At 37.5% G+C, this 22,550-nt stretch overlaps 1 protein-coding gene across 1 annotated transcript in view; it reads right to left on the bottom strand.

Annotated features, from left to right (window-relative positions):
• Ide (Insulin degrading metalloproteinase) overlaps window positions 1-22,550 on the bottom strand; it is a 644,148-nt gene that overhangs the window by 472,062 nt on the left and 149,536 nt on the right. Inside the window, exon 6 of the mRNA XM_067140877.2 lies at window positions 14,885-15,087. Within this exon, the coding sequence (XP_066996978.2) occupies window positions 14,885-15,087 (203 nt within the window). The remainder of the gene's footprint in view (window positions 1-14,884; window positions 15,088-22,550) is intronic.

The following is a 22,550-nucleotide window of genomic DNA, read 5'->3' as shown; positions in this document are numbered from 1 at the left end:
ATTAAACTAAATACGCTAGTTATGTAATATAATTTGGACTATCAACTGTCTACACGACACTTGTGAAATTGTGTGCACTATCCGCACAAGTAACATTTTCTGAATTATGCATTTTACTGTTGGACTCTGCTTTATCGACAAAGTGCCGATGTGATGAGGGGTAATATTACCATTATCTATTTGAAACTGGAATTCAACACTATTTGACTAAGTGGATGATAATACTACTCATTGTATGTATGGCTATTGGGGCATGGCAGCGCGTAATTTACCTGCAAGTTATATCTAGTGGGTTTGATCGTACTGTGAACAGCAACATGTACTCTTACGCTATCTATGTGCGTGTATTGCTACCGCAATGTGTGTTTTGACGGAGCCCACCAGGGCGTGTTGTGAGGCTGGACGGTGTCGCTCCTTGCGGCCTAGATTTGAGTGTGTCTGTTGACTGGTTGGCTTGAACTGAAGCGCACGTTGACTGCTGAAAATGGAGTGGTTACTGACACAAAAAACAATGAACCAACCTTCGGACATTGGCTAAGAATGTATCACTACCCCAGCAGGGGATTGTGCTTGTATGAATATCCTTCTCTAATATTAGAACAGTCATGTGGTGTAGTGTGTAAATTTAATTATATAATTACTAGTGAGTGTATTAGTGTTAGTTCGAAACACGTTGGTTACTCAGACATGTGGCCTCTCTGTACGGATGCGTTCTGATTTATTTGTGTTAATGTTGTTTTCTTGGGGTGTGTCATTTATATTATAGGTTGTGTTTTTAACTATGATTTGAATTTTATCTAAGTTTGGTGTGATTGTGTTCTAGCTTCAAGTGAGCGTCCTGTGTAGCAGTGAAGGTCATTATTGTCGGTGTAACTTTTGAAATTCGCATTTGCATTGATTTAAGATTGTTTTCCCTGGTATCCATTTGTTCCCCTGCGTATATGTGTAAGTTTTCTGTGCTATTTCCTGGATGCGTGTGCGTATTTAAAAATTTGGTATGCATCGCTAATGTTGCTGTATTCGTGTTTGCCCCGGCGTTTGGTGTTGTGATTCTCTGTTTGGTTTTTGTGCATCCTTTCGTGTATTTCAGCCTTCTTTGTCCGTGTTTCAAGCTAATGCTATGCTGCACTAATTTTCCACTTTTTAAAAATATTATTATTATTATTATTATTGATTTTATAAATTTTAATTTCTCATGGCTACCTATTTCTTGGATTGGGTTGCAATTCTTTGTTTTATTTCTATTGTGGGTATTTAAGATGATATTTAATTATGTGTGTAATCCCGCGTAATATTAACATCATATTTCAACAATGCCTTTGTAACATCTGCTGGTTTAAGTCAAGCTTCTTGGGCAGCCCTAGCGCGATATATGTCTGGGGACTGGTCTTATCTTATATTCTATTGTTGATTATCTCTTGTGCTTGGCAGTTATGTAACTCATTATTATTGCGTATGGCATCGGCCGAGATAACAGCATCTTGTACGTGCTCCATGTGGATTACAATGAATTGTTTTTCTTCTCTTGCCACATTTGTTTTTCGGTTTCTGTGTTGGGAAGTTAACTGGCTCTTTCTATTTTAATATGCTTTGGGTGTCTTTTTTATCGTCCTAGCCTTCTATTGCTTCTGCAATTTTAAATTATTTTTATTTGGGGTATACTCCTTATTTGGTGGGAACTAATGTGCCGACATTAAGCTGAGGTTTGTGTTCCCTTGTGTTTTAAGGTGATATGTCGGGTGACCTTATTTATGTGGTGACTGTGGGGACCTAACCTCCGCTGGGTGCTGTCAAAGGCCCTCGATTTGCCATACAACCCATTTTTCCTGTGTTAATCTTAAGTTTTATTTAATGTAGGTATTTTCAAAAATGTGTAAGGGGCTGGTGCACCAGGGTAGCTTGGAGAATGTAATGAATTTATTTACTTCAGAATTTACCTTATTTACATGTAGATTATTTATTCAATGAAAATTTATTATACTTCCTACTATTTTATTATTATTTCTCAGATTTTTCTTTCTTTTCTTAATTTAGTGTAATGTAAATTATTATTTATTAATTATATTTTTGTTTTAATTTTATGAAAATTTTGGTGTCATTTTGATGTTTCATTGCCTTGTAGTTACTTGATCCCCTCCTCTCTCCTTCCATTGGGTTGGTTCCAGCACTCTTCCTTGCTTCCTTTCTTCCTTGTTTTGTTGTGTTATTATCTAATTTGTTATGAATTATTGCTCTTTAAATATTTGTCTTGTGTGCACACGTCCCTATGACGCACACCATTTATTACCATTGTTAGGGGGTGTTGCATATTCATCCTTCAAAACTAATCACACACACACAAAATAACAACCTAACTCGCCACCAAACACTAGCTTACGTGTTTATAAGAACGAAACTTCCTTTGTACACAATTATGAACAGTATGTACCGTCAAATCATTTCTGTTCAGGTGTTCAGATTACCAACAGAATAAACTTTGCCTTCTTTAAAGTTGCAAACACCGTTAAGAAGTTAAGAAATTCAAAATCTAATCACAGAAGACATGCCGCTTTTGAATGCAAACCACACAGCAAATCACATACTCAAGAGAATTGAAAGGCATCGGTATCATATCAGACAAAAGCCAGCGATCATAAGTACCTACATTAAACTGTACAGCCAACATATGGCACTAAATACTTATTTTTGCCTACATCAGTAAAATTTCTTCCAATAAGGCAGCAATTACAAAGCTTTAGTCAAGAAGATGATAATACGGCCTATTGTTTCAATTCTGCTATTTAGTGCCAAGTTGCTGACAAAGAGAAACTAATTTGATAGGCTGATTTAAATCAAAGATTACTCAAAATCTTCTCCAGCTGTTGTGAACAGCGCATTCCAGCTGTTCGATGAACTTTCGAGTCGGAGGTTATATTTGCCGGACTAGATAGAAATGTACAAATATCTTTTCTCAAACAGTTTTCAAATGTTTAAGAGGTACACGCACCCCCTGCAAAAAAAGTCCTGGTTATTCGTAACAGTTTTTTCCAATATCCTATTCAACCCCTTAATAAACAATGGAGTGAAAGTTTTCAGTATACACATCAAAAAGACTATGGTTCTCTCCTTGACACTTCTAAATAAACTGCAGTGCTCTCAGCAAATTAATTATAATAAAATAATCCATTATTATTTCATTCTCAAGAGAAAGGTGAAAATAGAATAAGGAACTGAACTTTTTAGTATTGCCCCCTATTTCCAGGTCCAGCTCAGCCAGTACACGAGAGATCCCGAGGTGGATCGTTTGTTAATGGGCTGTCCTTCTTTCAGTAGCATTTAAAGGGACACTATTTATGACCATAAAGAAAAGAACAAATCACAACATAGGTTTGACATTTATTCCATAAGCATTAATTTAAATAAAACATAACATTCCATTCTTGCTGTTTTTCAAACAAACATCTTCACGGTGTTAACATTTTTAATTGAATTTACAAAATTAACTGGTTAAATTCTTCATTCACGAAGACAAAGGCTTATGTTCTGAAAACAAAAATTAACCAAAATTAGGCCTTCAGTGGCTTCAAAAGGAAAATTAAAGGAGGATGAACCTCTTTCTAACTCAATCTTGAATTAACATCATAACTGAAACTGAACTTCGCTCACTTAACCTTTAACAAAATTAAAAATCAAAAATTTTACTCGACCACGTGGCGTATAACTTTATCTTACACTTCCAATACAGTAGCACCTAGGTATACGTTCTCGGAAACAACATTTTCCTGTATTATTTGTTCAAATTACGTGGTCCCGCAAGCAACCCAATTAAATCACGTAGTAAAAATCCCGCATTATTCGTTCCTCGAAGAAACTATTTACCGGATCAACCGTCCAGAAATTTCAGTCCCATCAACGCTAAATCCTTGATCACGCGTTTTTAAAGAAACTGTATCTCATGAAAGGACAGCTAAGGCATACTTACGGATCATGGTGTTAACGTCCCGTCATTGCGGTTATTTGAGGAAGTACTGTAAACTACTGGAAAAGCGATCGGCGGTGAACTTTCATAAGGGACCATCTTAGCATCGCATTCGGATGGTATTGTCTAGAAAATCCTCAGAAATCATAAAGCAGCGAGTGTCCACAACAACTGGAAGGAGATAGAGCGCATTTCAACAGCTCTACTTGAAGACGGAACGAGTTTCTTCAAATGTTTGTACTTGCAAAACGTCTACATAATGTCCAGGGTTAGATGTTAATTTTACCTTTTCGAGTGTATCGCCGAACAGATTTTCAGCCCTTCCCTCAGGGTACTGTATAGTCACTGGGCTTTCAGGCAGGAATCGAAACTGCTCCTTCTTAAGCAACACACAGATGTTGCACCTTACATACATAAAGCATTGGGAGGTTTTGGGATTGCCTATTGCTGTATTGGTCCCAATATAAAACTGGGAATTTCACGTTCTTGTGTTAAAAAATTATAAAAACCGCAGTCGTTTTATTTGTGCACGTTACATTTAAAACCTCTGTACCATTTCGCACTCGTACAGACTTGTACAGCAAGCGAGCTTTCAAGCTGAGCTCAAGGTCGCGAATAACCGTAATTTAGGAAGTGTTAATGATATTTTTTTCTCTTTCCAATTTGATTGTAATTAGTGACGGGACGGGCAGATTGAATATAATGCATTTGAGAACTTGAGAATTGATACTTACATTCGAAACCATATTCTCGAGTTCAACATAAGCTTTACAAGTCGATTTAGGCCTAATTTACGCGGTACAAGACTTCCATAAACTGACTACGAACAGTATACCGGTGACCAAGTTACAATGGAAGATAAAAAAAGGGGATTTTGCCATCATGTTGGGCGCTTTTGTATTTAATGTGCTTTATTTTATTAGATTGTGTTTGAGTCACTCAGTCCATAGACTGGTTTGATGCAGCTCTCCATGCCACCCTATCCTGTGCTAACCTTTCAATTTCTACGTAACTACTGCATCCTACATCTGCTCTAATCAGCTTGTCATATTCATACCTTGGTCTACCCCTACTGCTCTTACCACCTACACTTCCTTCAAAAACCAACTGAAGAGTCCTGGATGTCTTAAGATGTGTCCTATCATTCTATTGCTTCTTCTCGTCAAATTTAGCCAAATCGATCTCCTCTCGCCAATCCGATTCAGTATCTCTCCATTTGTGATTCGATCTATCCATCTCACCTTCAGCATTCTTCTGTAACACCAAATTTCAAAAGCTTCTATTCTCCTTCTTTCTGAGCTAGTTATCGTCCATGTTTCACTTCCATACAATGCCACGCTCCACATGAAAGTCTTCAAAAACATCTTTCTAATTACTATATCAATGATTGAAGTGAGCAAATTTCTTTTCTTAAGGAAGCTCTTCCTTGCTTGTGCTAATCTGCATTATATGTCCTCCTTACTTCTGCCATCGTTAGTTATTTTACTACCCAAGTAACAATATTCATCTACTTCCTTTAAGACTTCATTCCTAATTTAATTTTTCCTGCATCACCTGCCTTCGTTCGACTGCACTCCATTACTTTTGATTTGGACTTATTTATTTTCATCTTGTACTCCTTACCCAAGACTTCATCCATACCATTCAGCAGCTTCGAGATCTTCTGCAGTCTCAGATAAAATAACAATATCATTGGCAAATCTCAAGGTTTTCATTTCCTCTCCTTGGATTGTGATTCCCTTTCCAAATTCCTCTGTGATTTCCTTTACTGCCTATTCTATGTGAACACTGAAAAGGAAGGGGGGGACAAACTGCAGCCTTGCCTCACTCCTTTCTGGATTGCTGCTGCTTTTTCATAGCCCTCGATTCTTATCACTGCAGAGTGATTTGTATACAGATTACAGATAATTCTTCGTTCTCGGTATTTGATCCCAATCACCTTCAGAATCTTAAATAGCTCGGTCCAATCAACATTATCGAATGCCTTTTCTAGATCAATGAATGCTATGTACGTGGGCTTGTCCTCCTTTATTTAATCCTCAAAAAACCGGCGTAAAGTCAGGAGTGCTTCACATGTTCCTACATTTTTTTGAAGCCAAATTGATCTTCTCCCAACTCAGCTTCAACTTGTTTTTCCATTCTTCTGTAAACAATACATGTTAAAATTTTGCAGGCATGAGACACTAAACTAATGGTGCGATAGTTTTCACACCTGTCAGCACCGGGTTTCTTGGGAATACGTACAACAACATTCTGCCGAAAATCGGATGGGACTTCTCCTGCCTCATACATCTTACACACTAAATGGAATAGCCTTGCCATGCTGGTATCTCCTAAGGCAGTCAGTAATTCAGAGGGAATGTCATCAATTCCAGGTGCCTTGTTCCTATTTACGTCGCTCACAGCTCTGTCAAACTCCGACCTCAAAATTGGGTCTCCCATTTCATCAGCATCAACGGCCTCTTCTTGTTCCAGAACCAAATTATCTACATCTTCACTTTGATACAACTGTTGGATATGTTCCTGCCATCTTTCTCCTTTGTCTTCTTTACCTAGAAGTGGCTTTCCATCTGAGCTCTTAATATTCATACACCTAGATTTCCTTTCTGCAAAGGTTTCATTGATTTTCCTGTATGCAGCATCTACCTTTCCTAGGACCATACAACCTTCGACATCCTTGCACTTCTCCTTCGGCCAGTCTTCCTTAGCTACCTTGCACTTTCTATCCACCTCATTCTTTAATCACCTGTATTCTTTTCTGCCCTCTTCATTTCTAGCATTCTTGTATTTTCGTCATTCATCAATCAGGTCTAGTACCTCCTGAGTTATCCAATGATTTTTAGTTGATCGTTTCTTTCTTCCGAACAATTCTTCAGCAGCCCTGCCGACTTCATTTTTCATGACGATCCACTCTTCCTCTATTGTGTTTCCTTCAGCCTTTTCATTTAGTCCTTTTGCAACATGTTCCTTGAAACAAACCCTCACGCTCTTTTCTTTCAGCTTGTCTACATCCCATCTTTTTACATTCTTTCCTTTCTTCAATTTCTTCAGCTTCAGATGGTATTTAATGACAAACAAGTTGTGGTCAGAGTCCACGTCTGCTCCTGGGAAAGTTTTGCAATCCAACACCTGGTTTCTGAATCTCTGCTTAACCATAATGAAGTCTATTTGATACCTTCCAGTGTCTCCCGGTCTCGTCCACGTATAAAGCCGTTGTTTGTGGTGTTTGAACCAAGTATTGGCTAGGACTAAATTATGATCAGTGCAGAATTCAACTAGCCGACTTCCTCTTTCGTTCCTTTGTCCCAATCTGAATTCTCCTCTGTATTACCTTCGCTTCCTTAGCCTACCACTGCATTCCAGTCTCCCCTCACAATTAGATTCTCGTCACCTTTTACATATTGTATTAAATCTTCTATCTCTTCAAATGTTCTTTTGATTTCCTCTTCATCAGCTGAGCTAGTAGGCATGTAGACCTGCACTATTGTGGTGGGCATTGGTTTGGTGTCTATCTTGACAACAATAATTCTTTCACTATGCTGGTCGTAGTAGCTTACACGCTGCCCTATTTTCTTATTCATTATTAAACCAACTCCTGCATTTCCTCTGTCTGATTTTGTGTAGATAATTTGGTAGTTGCCTGACAAAAAAGGCTTTTCTTGCCAACGTACTTCACTTATACCAACTACATCTAACTTGTCTATCCATCTCCCTTTTCAGATTCTCTAATCTACCACAACGATTCAGACTTCTAACATTCCACGCTCCGACTTGCAGAATGTCAGTATCCATCTTCCTGATGATCGCCTCTCGTGTAGTCCCCACCCGGAGATCTGAATGGGGGAATATTTTACCTGGGAGGAAGCCATCATCAGTACATCATTCTTACAGAGAGAGCTGCATGTCCTTGGGAGTTAGTTACGGCTGTAGTTTCCCATTGCTTTCAGCCGTGTAGCAGTATCAACACAGCTAAGCCATGTTGAGTATTCTTACAAGGCCATATCAGTAACTCATCTAGACTACCGCCCTTGCAACTTCCGAAAGGCTGCTACACCCCTTTCGATGAGACATTCCTTAGTCTGGTCTCTCAACTGATACCCATCCGATATGGTTGCACCTGCGGCACGGCTATCTGCTTCATTGGGACACGCAAGCCTCCCCACCACGGCAAGGTCACATGGTTTGGAGGAAATTAGGGAATTAAAAACTACTTGTGGTCAACTGTTGTTTGGCTTGGTGTTATAGGTATTAGATTTTTCGAAGAGTTTGGCTGATCAAAGTTGCTGAACTGAAAGAAGTTTTCAAAGGAAACTGACGAAGGTTCCCCGGTAAAACTGAATGTACAGGTTCGAGATTTTTAAGTCGCGTACCATTAATTAATGTTTGAAGCTGGCCCCACGGTCTAGCTCGCCTGTCTCTCACCCGGAGGACCCGGGTTCGACTCCCGGCTAGGTCAGGCATTTTTACCTCAATCAATCAATCAATCAATCAATCAATCAATCAATCGATCAATCAATCAATCAATCAATCAATCAATCAACCACTACTGATCTGCATTTAGGGCAGTTGCCCAGGTGGCAGATTCCCTATCTGTTGTTTTCCTAGCCTTTTCTTAAATGACTGCAAAGACATTGGAAATTTATTGAATATCTCCCTTGGTAAGTTATTCCAATCCCGAACTCCCCTTCCTATAAACGAATATTTGCCACAATTTGTCCTCTTGAATTCCAACTTTATCTTCATACTGTGATCTTTCCTACTTTTAAAGACACCATCCAAACTTATTCATCTACTGATGTCCTCCCATGCCATCTCTCCACTGACAGCTCCGAACATTTAGCATCCTACATACCACTTAGTCGAGCAGCTCATCTCTTTTCTCCCAAGTCTTCCCAGCCCAAACTTTGCAACATTTTTGTAACGCTACTCTTTTGTCGGAAATCACCCACAACAAATCGAGCTGCTTTTCTTTGGATTTTTTCCAGTTCCTGAATCAAGTAATCCTGGTAAGGGTCCCATACACTGGAACCATACTCAAGTTGAGGTCTCACCAGAGACAAATATGCTCTCTCCTTTACATCCTTACTACAACCCCTAAATAGTCTCATAATCATGTGCAGAGATCTGTACCCTTTATTTACAATCATATTTATGTTATTACCCCAATGAAGATCTTTCCTTATATTCATACCTAGGTATTTACAATGATCCCCAAAGGGAACTTTCACCCCCATCAACGCAGTAATTAAAACTGAGAGGACTTTTCCTATTTGTGAAACTCACAACCTGACTTTTATCCCCGTTCATCACCATACCATTGCCTACTATCCATCTCACAACATTATCGAGGTCATTTTGCAGTTGCTCACAATCTTGTAACCTATTTATTACTCTGTACAGAATAACATCTGCAAACAGCCTTATCTCTGATTCCACTTCTTTACACATATCATTGATATATATAAGAAAATATAAAGGTCCAATAATACTGCCTTGAGGAATTCCCCTCTTAATTTTTACAGGGACAGATAAAGCTTCACCTACTCCAATTCTCTGAGTTCTATTTTCTAGAAACAGAGCCACCCATTCAGTCACTCTTTTGTCAAGTCCAATTGCACTCATTTTTGCCAGTAGTCCCCCATGATCTACCCTATCAAATGCCTTAGATAAGTCAATTGCAATACAGTCCAATTGACCTCCTGAATCCAGGATGTCTGCTATATCTTGCTAGAATCCTACAAGTTGGGCTTCAGTAGAATAACCTTTCCTAAACTCAAACTGCCTTGTGTCAAACCATTTATTAATTTTGCAAACATGTCTTATATAATCAGAAAGAATGCTTTCCCAAAGCTTACATACAATGCATGTCAAACTGACTGGCCTGTAATTTTTAGCTTTATGCCTATCACCCTTTCCTTTATATACAGGGGCCACTATAGCAACTCTCCATTCATTTGGTAAAGTTCCTTCATGCAAACCTCTACATGAGAGCTGGTTCCAGGTTCACTCATTCTATGATTACCTTTAATTGAGGAGCTATTTAATGGTGAGATAGCGACTCCGGTCTAGAGAGCCAGGCATAACGGTCAAGAGGATTCGCCACACTGACCATGCGTCACCTCGAAATCTGCAGGCCTTTGTACTGAGCAGCAGTCGCTTGGTATGCGGAGGGCCCATTGGGGCTGCATTTTGTTTTGGTTTAGGGGTGTTTATAAGATTAGAAGTACACATATTTCATTTTTGTGATGTTTAGCCAAATTGTTGATGGTTCATTCATTCCAGGATTTTCCATTTTCCCATGTTGCAAGTTTTTTTCCGTGGTCCCTCCAATAAAAGAGAATCGAGGTTCCACTGTAATAATTTTATGTTATTTACAGAATTCATGTATCTTTGCTTCCTTAATCAATGAGAACGTCTATGATAACTTTATGTCACAGTTAAATTAATCAATTAATTGATTTAAGCACTTGAAATTATTAACTTGCTTAATCAGCGTTAAATTATGTGATCACAAGATGTTAGGATATAAATCTTAAGGCAGTACTCCTCATTTGAAATTATTAAATCCCTTCATTCAAAATTTTATCCTGTCGTCACTTGATTTTGTGTTATAGAATTATCTCAACATGGAATAATCCTTCAAAAATTTAACACTTTTTGTCGTTAAAATTTTACAATCCTAGTGTAAATTTACAATCCCTGTCAAAATTCTCAATCTTTGCTTTTGCCTTCGAAACTAGGTGATCTTATTCATCTTTAACATCAAAGCATAGAAATTTTAGCTCTATCATTAAGTTGATGTAACTTCAATAAACACTTCCAAAGAAATAGATCAACAAATGCAACACTGAAATAATCTAGACCATCGTGGTGAACACATGGCCAGACTAAAGCACAATATTCAAAATCAAATAAAAAAAAAATCTCTAACAACGATATTCATTCAACCCACACACACAATGGATACACAAAATTTATTTACTCTCTTTACACTTGAATCCTGGGTGAATGATTATTAGTTCATGATTTTTATCATAATTAGAGTGTATTGGATCAGATAGATGAGCCTTTATTCATAAGACATGCTCGACATCGTACATGGCACGCGGCACGTGATTGAATTTGAGTTATCACTTTAAAGAATGTAATAATTAAATGGCAACAACGATTGAGTAGAATTGAAGGTTATTACCTGAAGATCTGATAGAAAACAATCATCGCACACGCCATATGAGTTATCATCTTAAAATCATCAAGCTCATGGTCGATAAACACAAATTAATTTATAATAATTCTAAAAAAAATAGAAATGTGACTCCGACGTGCTCCACAATTTCATTAGAATGATGTGTTCCCAAGACACATGCTTCCAAATACCTAAAATTATTCCACAGGATCACCAATATTCCAGGCAAATACGCATAATATAAAGCACACCATAAATCATCTATAAGAATAATCTACTCTTATTTATTGCCCATGACCTTCAACTTCATGTTTAACCCGATCTCATAATTTATGATTATTATTATCATCATCAGTGATTATTAGGTCTATGGACAATATCCGGATTAATCTGAAAACCTGATGACACAATCCTAAATAATCATCGAATAAATGCATAAGACAAAACTCAACTCAATCTAGTAAAATGAAACATTACCCAATTCTATCTCACAATGTTTCAGGAAGTCAAAATTATTATTTAAATCCATTATTAATCGAGAGGTTAATTATTATTAGGTCTTATTTTAAATACTGGCATAAGATTGGAAAAACGCACTGATGACAAACCACAGTTAGCTACACTAATAGAATTCCAACTCTTGTTCACACATGTAACAAATCTACCATGACACCACCAAGATTGGAAGTATGAAATATGGCTAAATATTGCAAAACTAATAGAAATAGTGGCCAAGAGAAGGAGATCATCTAGTTTTCTAAACAGATGGAGAAATAGATTACATAAAATGGTACCCAAATTTTATGATTGAGTTCGATCTTTGGTAGGTGTATTCATTCTCCCAGCTCGTCCATCTCGTTCACCCTCTTGAAGCTATAATTGCCTCACACGTCTATCAACTCATGATGGTCGGAAAGTTGAAGTCCCACGTCGAATATTTTGATCCGCTTCATGTTGGAAGATCGTTATTTATGAGTTTCATGTCCGTATTGACTGATTACACGTATATGGATACGAAAGATCAAAAACAACTGCACCCTAAATTACTTGGACCTAACAATAACCAGACATGAAAACTATTTATCTTACAAAATCTGCAGAAAACCCACACATACCCCAAATACCATAAAAATTTATTCTATCCACCCCAACACACATAAAAGAGCAGCTTATTACAGCATGGTATACAGAGCCTTCAACATACCGATGACAACAGAGGATCTAAATAATTAACTACAACTAATTCACGATATAGCTAAATACAACGGATACAGTAAAGAAACGGTCAATAAAATCATTCACAAAATTAAATTCCAGCCCAAAACCAAATTAACAAAAATAGACAAACCCAAGAAAGATTATGCCTTATTCACCTTTAACAATACATACCTATACCCCATAACTAATGTTTTTAAAAAGTACAACCTGAAAATAGCATCTAAAACCACACACAATAGCACCAACATTATACACAATGCCAAGACAGTCAACAACAATAATAAATACAACCAATCAGGAGTTTACCGTATCAAGTGCAACAATTGTGAAACAAGTATTATTGGACGTACAGGCAGAAACTTCATAATCCGCTACAACGAACATTTAAACCCAATAAATCAATCACTTTTCATCAATAGGTCAGCATATCGGAGAATTCAAACACAGCTTTACAGACATTGAGAATGATATGAAAATATTAAATATAAATTCTAAGGGCTCCCTGCTCAACATAACAGATTTCTACATCTCCCTAGACCAATACACTAATCCTAACTACAATATACAGTAAATAACATCACAGATAAAACCAATATCATCTTTAATAAAGTTATTACCTCAAAATAGTTAATAAACTGAACACAACACATTCCAAAAAACTGCCGAACGACATGCCCAGTTCCACCCCTACCCCCACAATAGCCACTCTCCCTACCCCTTCATCCATACCCCTCACTACAGCGAACATAAGTCCAAGGTGAATGCGTAGCAGTACGCAGCGAGCTCTCAAACAGAACGTCACCAAACCACAACAACAGCAGTAAGTACAAATTCACATTCGCACACAACCTTAGACATTCCTTCAAACTTACAACACTTTACTAATATCAGTTTATATTCCACAGATAACCATAGCACCGGTACAGAAATATAGACAAGGAGTTATCACCAAAAATCCAAAACCAAGACTTCATCATCTGCCTCAAACTTTTAAGAACAAGATTTGCTCACAGCTCAGCCACATATTGTCTTTGTCCACACTATTGGATCATTCAATGACATGTATTTTCATTATAAGCATACATGAAGACATCTTTCAGTCAAATAGAACATTCTTAAGAATCTATACCACTGTTTACAAGCACAAAATCAACCGACGTAAATATATGCTCACAAGACTTTAACATGGAAGCTTGAAGAAGGAATACGCAAGACATTAACTTTTAGATCCATCAAGTGTTTTATATAAATGTTTTTAGTGTTTTCAATGTGTTTAATGTGCACGTACAATTAGTTTTTAAGCTTAGGTTAAGTTTTCACAATCATATTTAAACCCCAAAAATGACTTTACTTCCAGAGATTTACAAATGAAATGACAACATACATCCAACTCATACCCCATTACACATCTGGATGTGCTAATGGATGACAACATCTTTTTAGATAAGAAATACAAACTAATGCCTAATAAATGTAATATCTCGATTTGTCAGCTGATGATGACTGAATAGGGTTGAAACCCGTACTGATTGAAGTCTATATCTACAATAAACAATATTGATAAGGTCGAATTTCTTTCTTATCCATATATGTGATGTTGGAAGACACATCCTGAAGTAGGCGACGATTTCAAGTGGATTTGTGGTCCTCTTCTCGTGCAAAGTTGGAATTAGCTGCAACTGACACAACAAAATTTTAGAAACTGCACGAGCCTGGCGAACTTCACTGATTTGTTGAAAACAACACTTAACTTCTGGGCTCGATGCTTGTAGATGTGATAGCAAGGTAATATTCCGTCAGAATAAGAATAATGTACGACACAATTAGAGTACAATTTACAGTATGCTGAAGTTTTAATAGCCTCTGGCTCGGAGGTGTGTCATTCATTCTAACAGATTATTAGTTCACAGCTGGCCACATTCATTGGTTGAGACTATTCCAGAAAACCTTAGCAAGCAAGCAGATATGCACACACGCAGTATTTAGCCTTGAGAAAACCAGTCTGTCACAATACTATCATATGGTCTCGATCGAAGGGATGGCAAACCGATCAATACTTTACCTCGCTAAGAACTCGTCAAGCCACTTGTTGCATGCTAGCACGGCTCGCTGATAATGAAATCTAGTCCTTCCCACTCAATAATATAACTTATGCTGGCTGTTGCGGGCATGTAAATAAATGTTAATTAATCACCAAATTTGACAGGTACAGTATAGATAGTATTAATAAGGAGTTCCAACATTTCATATTGATGTTTTTCTTCACACTACATTTGTCAGTTGAAAATGCATAAACACCAACAAGCACATAAGCTTGCACTTTAACAAAACAGTTAATTTTGTAATCACCATGTACAAGACCTACAGCTTTACATAAAAAGTCACATGGACATAAATTTTCATTTTTTAAAAAGACATGTGAACCAAACCTTAATGGGAAGCAAATGGTGAAGTGGTTCAGCTATCACACGCAAATACAACTTGCAAGTAATATTATGCAAATGCATTATGTAGGAACTTACATTGGTTTTGTAGTGTACATACAAATCAGGTATAGGAAATGTGATATGTAGAATCCTTATATCCTTGATGGGTACAATATAACCAATTAATTTCACTTCATCAGGTCCAAAAGGATGTTCAGGCCAAGAAGGTGAAGTCACACTTTTGTTTTTCACGTCAGAAAATAACTTCACGGCCATCTCCTCCAATTCATCCAATGATTCTGAAAAAGAAAAAAATGAAAAATTATAGATTTCAAGACATAAGTTTCTCAGTAACAGGAATGGAGGTGCTAGTCAAAAATTAAATAGAAACTGAAAATAAGGTCATACATCAGACTATTATAGGAATATCAATGGTTTTTTCTTCCATGTGAAAGAGGTTAATAACAATCAGCCTTCCTTAAGGTGTGAAGACTCGTAAGACACTCCTAGTGCTTGCATGAAAAATATGTTCTGAAAATCTTTGCTATTCCAGAAATAACTTTCTATCAACTATGTCTGAACAACTACAATTCAATTTCAAGGAATCAGTTTGGGAATAAGGTGAAACCTCTCATTTACGGACATCCAAAGGGATGTAACTATTTTACTACATCTGGGAGGTGTCCTTTATTGGGAGAGAGAGAGCCCAATCTAACTGTAAATCTATAACAAGCATAATACTATTGGCTTTACGTTGCACCGACACAGATAGGTCTTATGGCGATGATGAGACAGGAAAGGGCTAGGTGTGGGAAGGAACTAGCCATGGCCTTAATTAAGGTACAGCCCCAGCATTTGCCTGGTGTGAAAATGGAAAACCACGGAAAACCATCTTCAGGGCTGCCGACAGTGGGGTTCGAACCCACTATCTCCCGAATACTGGATACTGGCTGCACTTACGCGACTGCAGCTATCGAGCTTGGTACAAGCATAATGTATACCTTCACTCTTTAAATAAAAATGAATTACTTTATTTCTGAATACAATATAAACACTTCAAACTTTGATTAAGATAGAGTCAAAAGAAAGAAGGAAAATATGATCCAATTTTATACAAAGTCTAAAATACGTTGTGCATTATTTAAAGTGCCTATAAGAAGTTATTATGCACTATTTAAAGTTAATATTATTAACTCATGAAGAATGTACTGTTTTTAAGAAGAAAGAGCGCATGGTATTTTTTGATTGAAATGATATTTTTATTTTATTAATTTGGTGACCTAATCAATACAATAAATTTATTGTATTTACAATACAATTTACATGACTTATTGTTATTATTTCAATCAAATATCATCAATACGGATCAAAAATGATATTCATCACGTCATGGTATTTATTGTGTAAGTTCTTTACAAATACACATTTTTCAGAACCAAATGATACTATAGCTATAATGTTTGTTGTGCGTATCCACGCGGTATATCTACATGGGAGGTGAATTATATTTTGGTAATAATTAAGCTGGGACTGTTCCTTAATTAAGGCCACAGCAGCTTTCTTCGTACTCCTAGCCCTTTTCCTCCCCTATCGTCACCATAAGTCCTATCTGTCGGTGTGACATACAGCAACTTAGATGATAATGGTAATAATTAAAATAAGTCAGATAAAATATCAAATGCAAGAAACCTACAATACTATGCATTCATTCTATTTTTGAGCGACTATACAGCACAGCATTATGAAGTTAGTTTGTCAACTACACCTTGCATTAACCATTTTCTGTTCAAAAGTAGCCTACAACTGTTATATCAATCAAGGAGTTACACCGTCAATACAATTAACCACAAAATTTCTCAGTCCCCCCACTACCTGTTAAGAAGATTATAGTATATATTTTAAAAATGAATTTTCATACGTCACATCTCTATCATCTTCGTCCCCCACCACCATTCTCAATACCAGTACACCCACCATTAGATTTTGTTTCTCGTACATCCCTTTCAGACTCATTTATGTTCAAAATATTTCCCTTAACATCTATACTGCTTTCAATCAGGAATGCATTCATTCACTGACTTTATTACTCTCATATCCCACCTGGTGTAGAAGTTTCTGAACCGATTCCTGCAGTTCTTCATTGTCATCAATCCTGGGTTGAGAGTTTCATCTCAAAATTTGTGTGGTGGTAGGAGAGGCATCCAGCCTAAAACCCTTGGCCAAAATCTAAAGGACCAAGCTCGATAGCTGCAGTCGCTTAAGTGCGGCCAGTATCCAGTAATCGGGAGATAGTGGGTTCGAGCCCCACTGTTGGCAGCCCTGAAGATGGTGTTCCATGGTTTCCCATCTTCACACGAGGCAAATGCCGAGGCTGTACCTTAATTTAGGCCACGGCCACTTCCTTCCAATTCCTAGGCCTTTCCTGTCCCATCGTTGCTGTAAGACATATCTGTGTCTGTGCAACGTAAAGCAAATAAATAAAAAAGGTTCCTGGTTGTCTCTAGCGACCCCAGGAATAGCTGGGGAAAAAAAAAAAAAAAAAAAAAAAATTGTTTTTGGGGGGGATTAGCTCAGTGGCTTCATTACCGGCTTCCCAGTCGAACCTAGGATGAGATTTTTCACCTCAAAAATCAAGAGGCGTCAGGAAGGGCATTCAGCCTTAACCCATTCCATGCCAAACCCGTATATATACGTTATTGAACGACATGCCTTGTCTGCCAAAATCGTATATATACGTTTTGGTGCAGTGTGTACTTCACTGATTTCATAAGTGAACGGGATCTTCTAGTGTCATGCTTTGAAATTCTGTGGAAATGCTCAAAGAAGTTCTGTACGGTAGATATATCACTACATTTCCTGTGTTTTGAAAGCGATCTGATGTTATTTCAGCTTTGTTGGAGTGGAGCGTCTTTCCCGCTAACGTGTAGCCATCATGGCGTCTTGAAGTATACATGCATCTCTTGTTGAGGAAGAAATGGAATGTTTTCTCATAAATAGTGATTCTGGAGAGCTATATTTTGATAAGGAAGATGGAGATATTGAACTACAAGTGTGAGACAAAGTAGTAATGATGAATCACATGCAGAATTGTCAGCCCCTCCTCAGATAGATTCCTTTTTCCCCAAATGTTAGCAATTTTGATAATACCAGTTCTTGGATCAACAATTTTATATTATATTTCAGTAATAATATCACAGAGCGGAGTAGCCATGTGTGTTAACATGCTTCGGCTATGGAGCCAAGTTCTGCACTGGGCAGGTGCGTGGGTTTGAACCCCAACATTAACTGTCCTAAGAAGTATATTTTGTTTTCTTTTGGTGGTTTCCTTTTTGCACTCACAAACAAATACTGGGACAGTTCCTATTCATAAGCCACAGCTGATTCCTTCCACTTCCTTACCCAGTTTCATTCACCAACATTCATTCAATATTCATTTTTTTTTTTTTTTTAACCAACTCGGCACTGAAAAGGTTAAATCCCTGGCCAAAACCAAAATCTTCAGCATACCAGCCTTCGGTTCAAAGGGTCCCGAGATCAAATTCCCGACTGGGCCAAGGAGTTTAATTGCATATACAGTCAAACTTCGATATCTCAAAGTGCTTGTGGAGGCTGAAAACACTTCGAGTTATCGAATATTCGAGATATAGAATAACGAGGGTACTTCTTTGTCTCCGCCAATACTATTATATTTTCTCTGCATCTATAAGTTGGTGTTACAAAACCAGCTTTATTATTCCTTTATAGGGAACAATTTTGGATACTTACAAATTCCTATTGAAGAGGAAGTCTTCCTTCGCCTATTTCTTTGTAACATTATACTTTGTATAAATTTCTCTAGCATACTGGCAGCACCAAACACGACCTTACCAACTGATGACTGTCCATAAACAAGTTGCAAAATGTGGCCAAGGCTTGACCTATTCAATCAATCAATCAATCAATCAATCAATCAATCAATCAATCAATCAATCAATCAATCAATCAATCAATCAATCAATCAATCAATCAATCAATCAAGCAACCAACCGACCAACCTTGATCTGCATTTCAAGCAGTCACCCAGGTGGCAGATTCTTTATCTGTTCTTTCCCTAGCCTTTTCTTAAATGACTGCAAAGAATTTGGAAATTTATTGAACATCTCCCTTTGGTAAATTATTCCAATCCTTAACTACCCTACCTAAAAACGAATATTTGCCCCAAACTGTACCCAACAGGCCAGGAGCTCGCAACTTGCACAGAACCCCATACTGTCAAGAGCTTGCAGAGTGTTACAAAGTAGCTTAAAGTAGGATTTAAAACTACTGTGGTATGCGGCTACGCTAAGTTGCGATGTGGAATCCCGTTAAGATGTTACGGCTTGCGCCTAGTCAAACAATGCACTCTGACTAAAATTTAGAGATTACTTATATAAGGAGGTGCCTGAAATTCAGGTCCCTTCTATAGGAACTAGTTTTTTATGTGGATTAAGTGTACGCATAAGCGTAATATTTCACATAATTTTGAGTTACAGAAACACATTTTACATCTGGGCTTCAAATATCCTTCGAGGTATCGAAAACGTTTAGTAACAGAACCTTGAGAAAATGTATTACGTGCCAACATATAGGATTCTGTTGGGAAACTTAAATCATTTTGTATGCAAGATTTGTCCTCAGCCTGAAGGCTGGTTGGATCCTCAACAGCTCTGCCATTAGCTGCCACAGATGGCCTAGGTATCACTGAAGAGGCATACTAGGGAAATGAGGAGTGAGGTAATTTCTCGTTGCTTTCCTCACCGGGCCAAGTTGCTATACCATATAAGTGTGCCAAGCCCACTGAAATGCATGCACCAACTGACTCTATGAGCAACATTTTCACACCATTCATAGCAGGGATTGGCTGCATAAGGAATGGCATTACTAGCATCACTCATACCTCAGTCACTTTCATTTTGTCAAAGCCAAGGTTAAGACTGAAACACACAAAAAAATTGAAAATTCGAGTTATAGAAGTTTGACTGCAGTTAATTCCTCTGCCTTGGAACTGGATGTTTGAATTTCTCTTACTACACTTCTCTATATCTACCTATAGTACATAAAATTACCAACCACCACAGAAACACAATAGTGAATGCATCCCTCCGCATAAGGTTGGTGTAAGGAAGATCAGCTAGCCATAAAACTGGCCAAATCCACATGATGAGCCAACCCCAACAGATTGAGAAAATGCCACGAAGAAGAATTTCTATATTATTTCAGTGGAGATATAAAACTTTGTTTGTATTTGAGGTGTGCCTGGTTCCATGAGTGTGCCCATAAGGAGCGGTTTTGCTGTATATGTGACAAGAGCATCATGGGATGAGAAAGTTTACAAGATCCAAGAGAGAGAATAAAGCTTCAAATGCCTTATTACTAATTCAGAACAAGAAATTCATCACACATATGACAATATCAGGTGTTGATCCTAGTAATTTTTAAAGCTATCTAATGTTGGGACAGGCAACTGATCCTCAGCCGGCACCAAAGAAAACAGCATATGCTTGATCTCCTGACCCCTCACTTGCCCAGCAGGGGGCGATTTATGACTGAGTGGGCTTTAAGATGGAAGTTCTCATTCCCCAAGAGAAATCGTCTCAGCTGCGTTGCCAATGCACCTCTTGTTAAATAGACGTTAGTCTCTTTTTTCAGCTCAGACAATTCGTACGTGCTTTGTTCGCTGTTTTAAAGTAGTTTTAAAGTATTTGCTTCTTTAATTAATATTTGTGAAGTGTATTGCTTTTCACTTAGCTTCATGCAATAAAGTGGAGGCTGTGGGAAGTAAACCTGGTAAGTAACGCACCCGAAGATCCTGAATTAAATCTACCAGTGCATGTGAACAATCCTCAACCAAGAACCAGTAGCAGTGATTCTTGAATTAGTACTGATTCCGTGCCCGCGAGTGATACTCGACCAAGTAGTAGTAGCTCTGCGAAGAAAAGAAAGGCGATTAAAACTTTAAGCAAAATCAATGGTTGGTATGTAATGCATATGAACACATTACGAAGAACAATGTAGGCAAGGATTACATTTTGGAGACAGCTAAATTTTGAAACTTGGCAAGAAAACTCTTAGGAAAATCATACAAAGCAGTCCTACAACTTTGAAAAAGTGTGGTAATAATAGGGTTATTGTTAATAAAATTGATGATTTTTGCTGTGAGTTAGCACGACGCAAGATATATACTTTTCATTCTTTACTAAAGGTAAGTCACCAACTAGCCAGGAACTGTTTAAAAATTTGAAGTGTGTGTGTGTGTGGCTTTACTTATGAAGAAGGTACTCTACAACAGCTATTAATAAAACCTGGATTTTGCTACCATATTATCAGAGAAAAACAGACTGTAATGGAATCTGATTGAATAGTAGCTTAGCGATATAAATTCACAGACCGTCTCCAGAAGTTGCATTCCGAGGGGTGCAGATTTGTCTATCTTCTTCATTCCCTGCGCCTACATATGAGGACCACATTTTATAATTTTACTTTACTTCCTTGGTGCAAGATTTCAACATTTGAGACCCAGAGTCCTCTTCTGTGGACTTTCTAGTACCTATTTTCAGCTCCAGAAGGCACCACTGTGAATCTACATCAAGTTGTGTTATTCTTTGTCAACTCGTGTTCTGTGAAAACGGTAAAATGGTGGCAACAGGTGACTGCCTTTCAAGGAAGTGGAAATAAATTCATTTAGAGCTTAGTACTTGGATTCGTAATTTTTTTTTATTTCCAAAGAAAAGTTGAAGGATAGCGATGACAATGTATGTATATATGTATGTATTTATAATTATTATTATTATTACACTGTCTTCAGTACAACATCAAAAGTATATGGTCCACATATGCAGACCTCAGGTCTCAATTCCAATTGTTTTATTTATAAGTTATGTGTTATCTTTCAAGCAATATGGTTTTAACTGACCAAGAACTGTTAAAAACGGTGATCCTGAGTTATCAGAAGATGAACGTATGCAGAAAGTGATTTTGAAATCACAAACTGAAAAACCTTGTAATATTGCTGGAATTTTTCGTGACATTGTTGCCTCTTGTCTGGTGTTGGTTAAATATTTTCTACTTTTATATGGTTATATCTGCAAAATCAAAGTACTCCAGCAGTTGTCATTAACATAAGTCTGTTATTTAACAACAAGATACTGTGTCAAGTTGGAGCATATCAGAATTTTCATGTCGTGACAGTGGAAAATAATTTTTATTCGTGTATTTTCTGAATATTATCTGGAATTTGCAGAATAATATCATAAAAATTCCTTCATTGTGTTCTTCTTAACATATTTAATTGTATATGCTTGGAAAATAAAAAGATTTTTCAATTTTTCACTAATGGCAATGTTTACCCCCCCCTTTTTTTCTAGTTGCTTTACGTCGCACCGACGCAGATAGGTCTTATGGCGACGATGTTTACCCCCTTTTTTTAAATCACAAACCAGTCCTGAGGTCCACATATGTGGACCATTCATTCCAAGGTCACTGCTCACTTAGAATTACTTTTATTTGTGAATTTGTGTTTAAAATGAGCCTAAGGACCTAAAAAATAAAACGGGTATTTTTTCTGATCTCGCAGTCCCACCCAGGACTGAAGAGGCTATCTAGATGAAACTTGGCATGGCACTCACGACATTGTGAAGAAAGGGTGGGGTGATGGAACATGTACTGTAATTGCATATTGAAGGCACCAATATTGCTAGGCAAGCGTATTATGGTATTGCATGCTGGAGGCAGTGAGGGCAAGGTT

Source organism: Anabrus simplex, chromosome 2 (assembly GCF_040414725.1).
Source record: "Anabrus simplex isolate iqAnaSimp1 chromosome 2, ASM4041472v1, whole genome shotgun sequence".
Taxonomy (NCBI): domain Eukaryota; kingdom Metazoa; phylum Arthropoda; class Insecta; order Orthoptera; family Tettigoniidae; genus Anabrus; species Anabrus simplex.
Note: the sequence above shows the minus strand (reverse complement) of the source record. Positions and strands in the feature narration are given on the sequence as shown.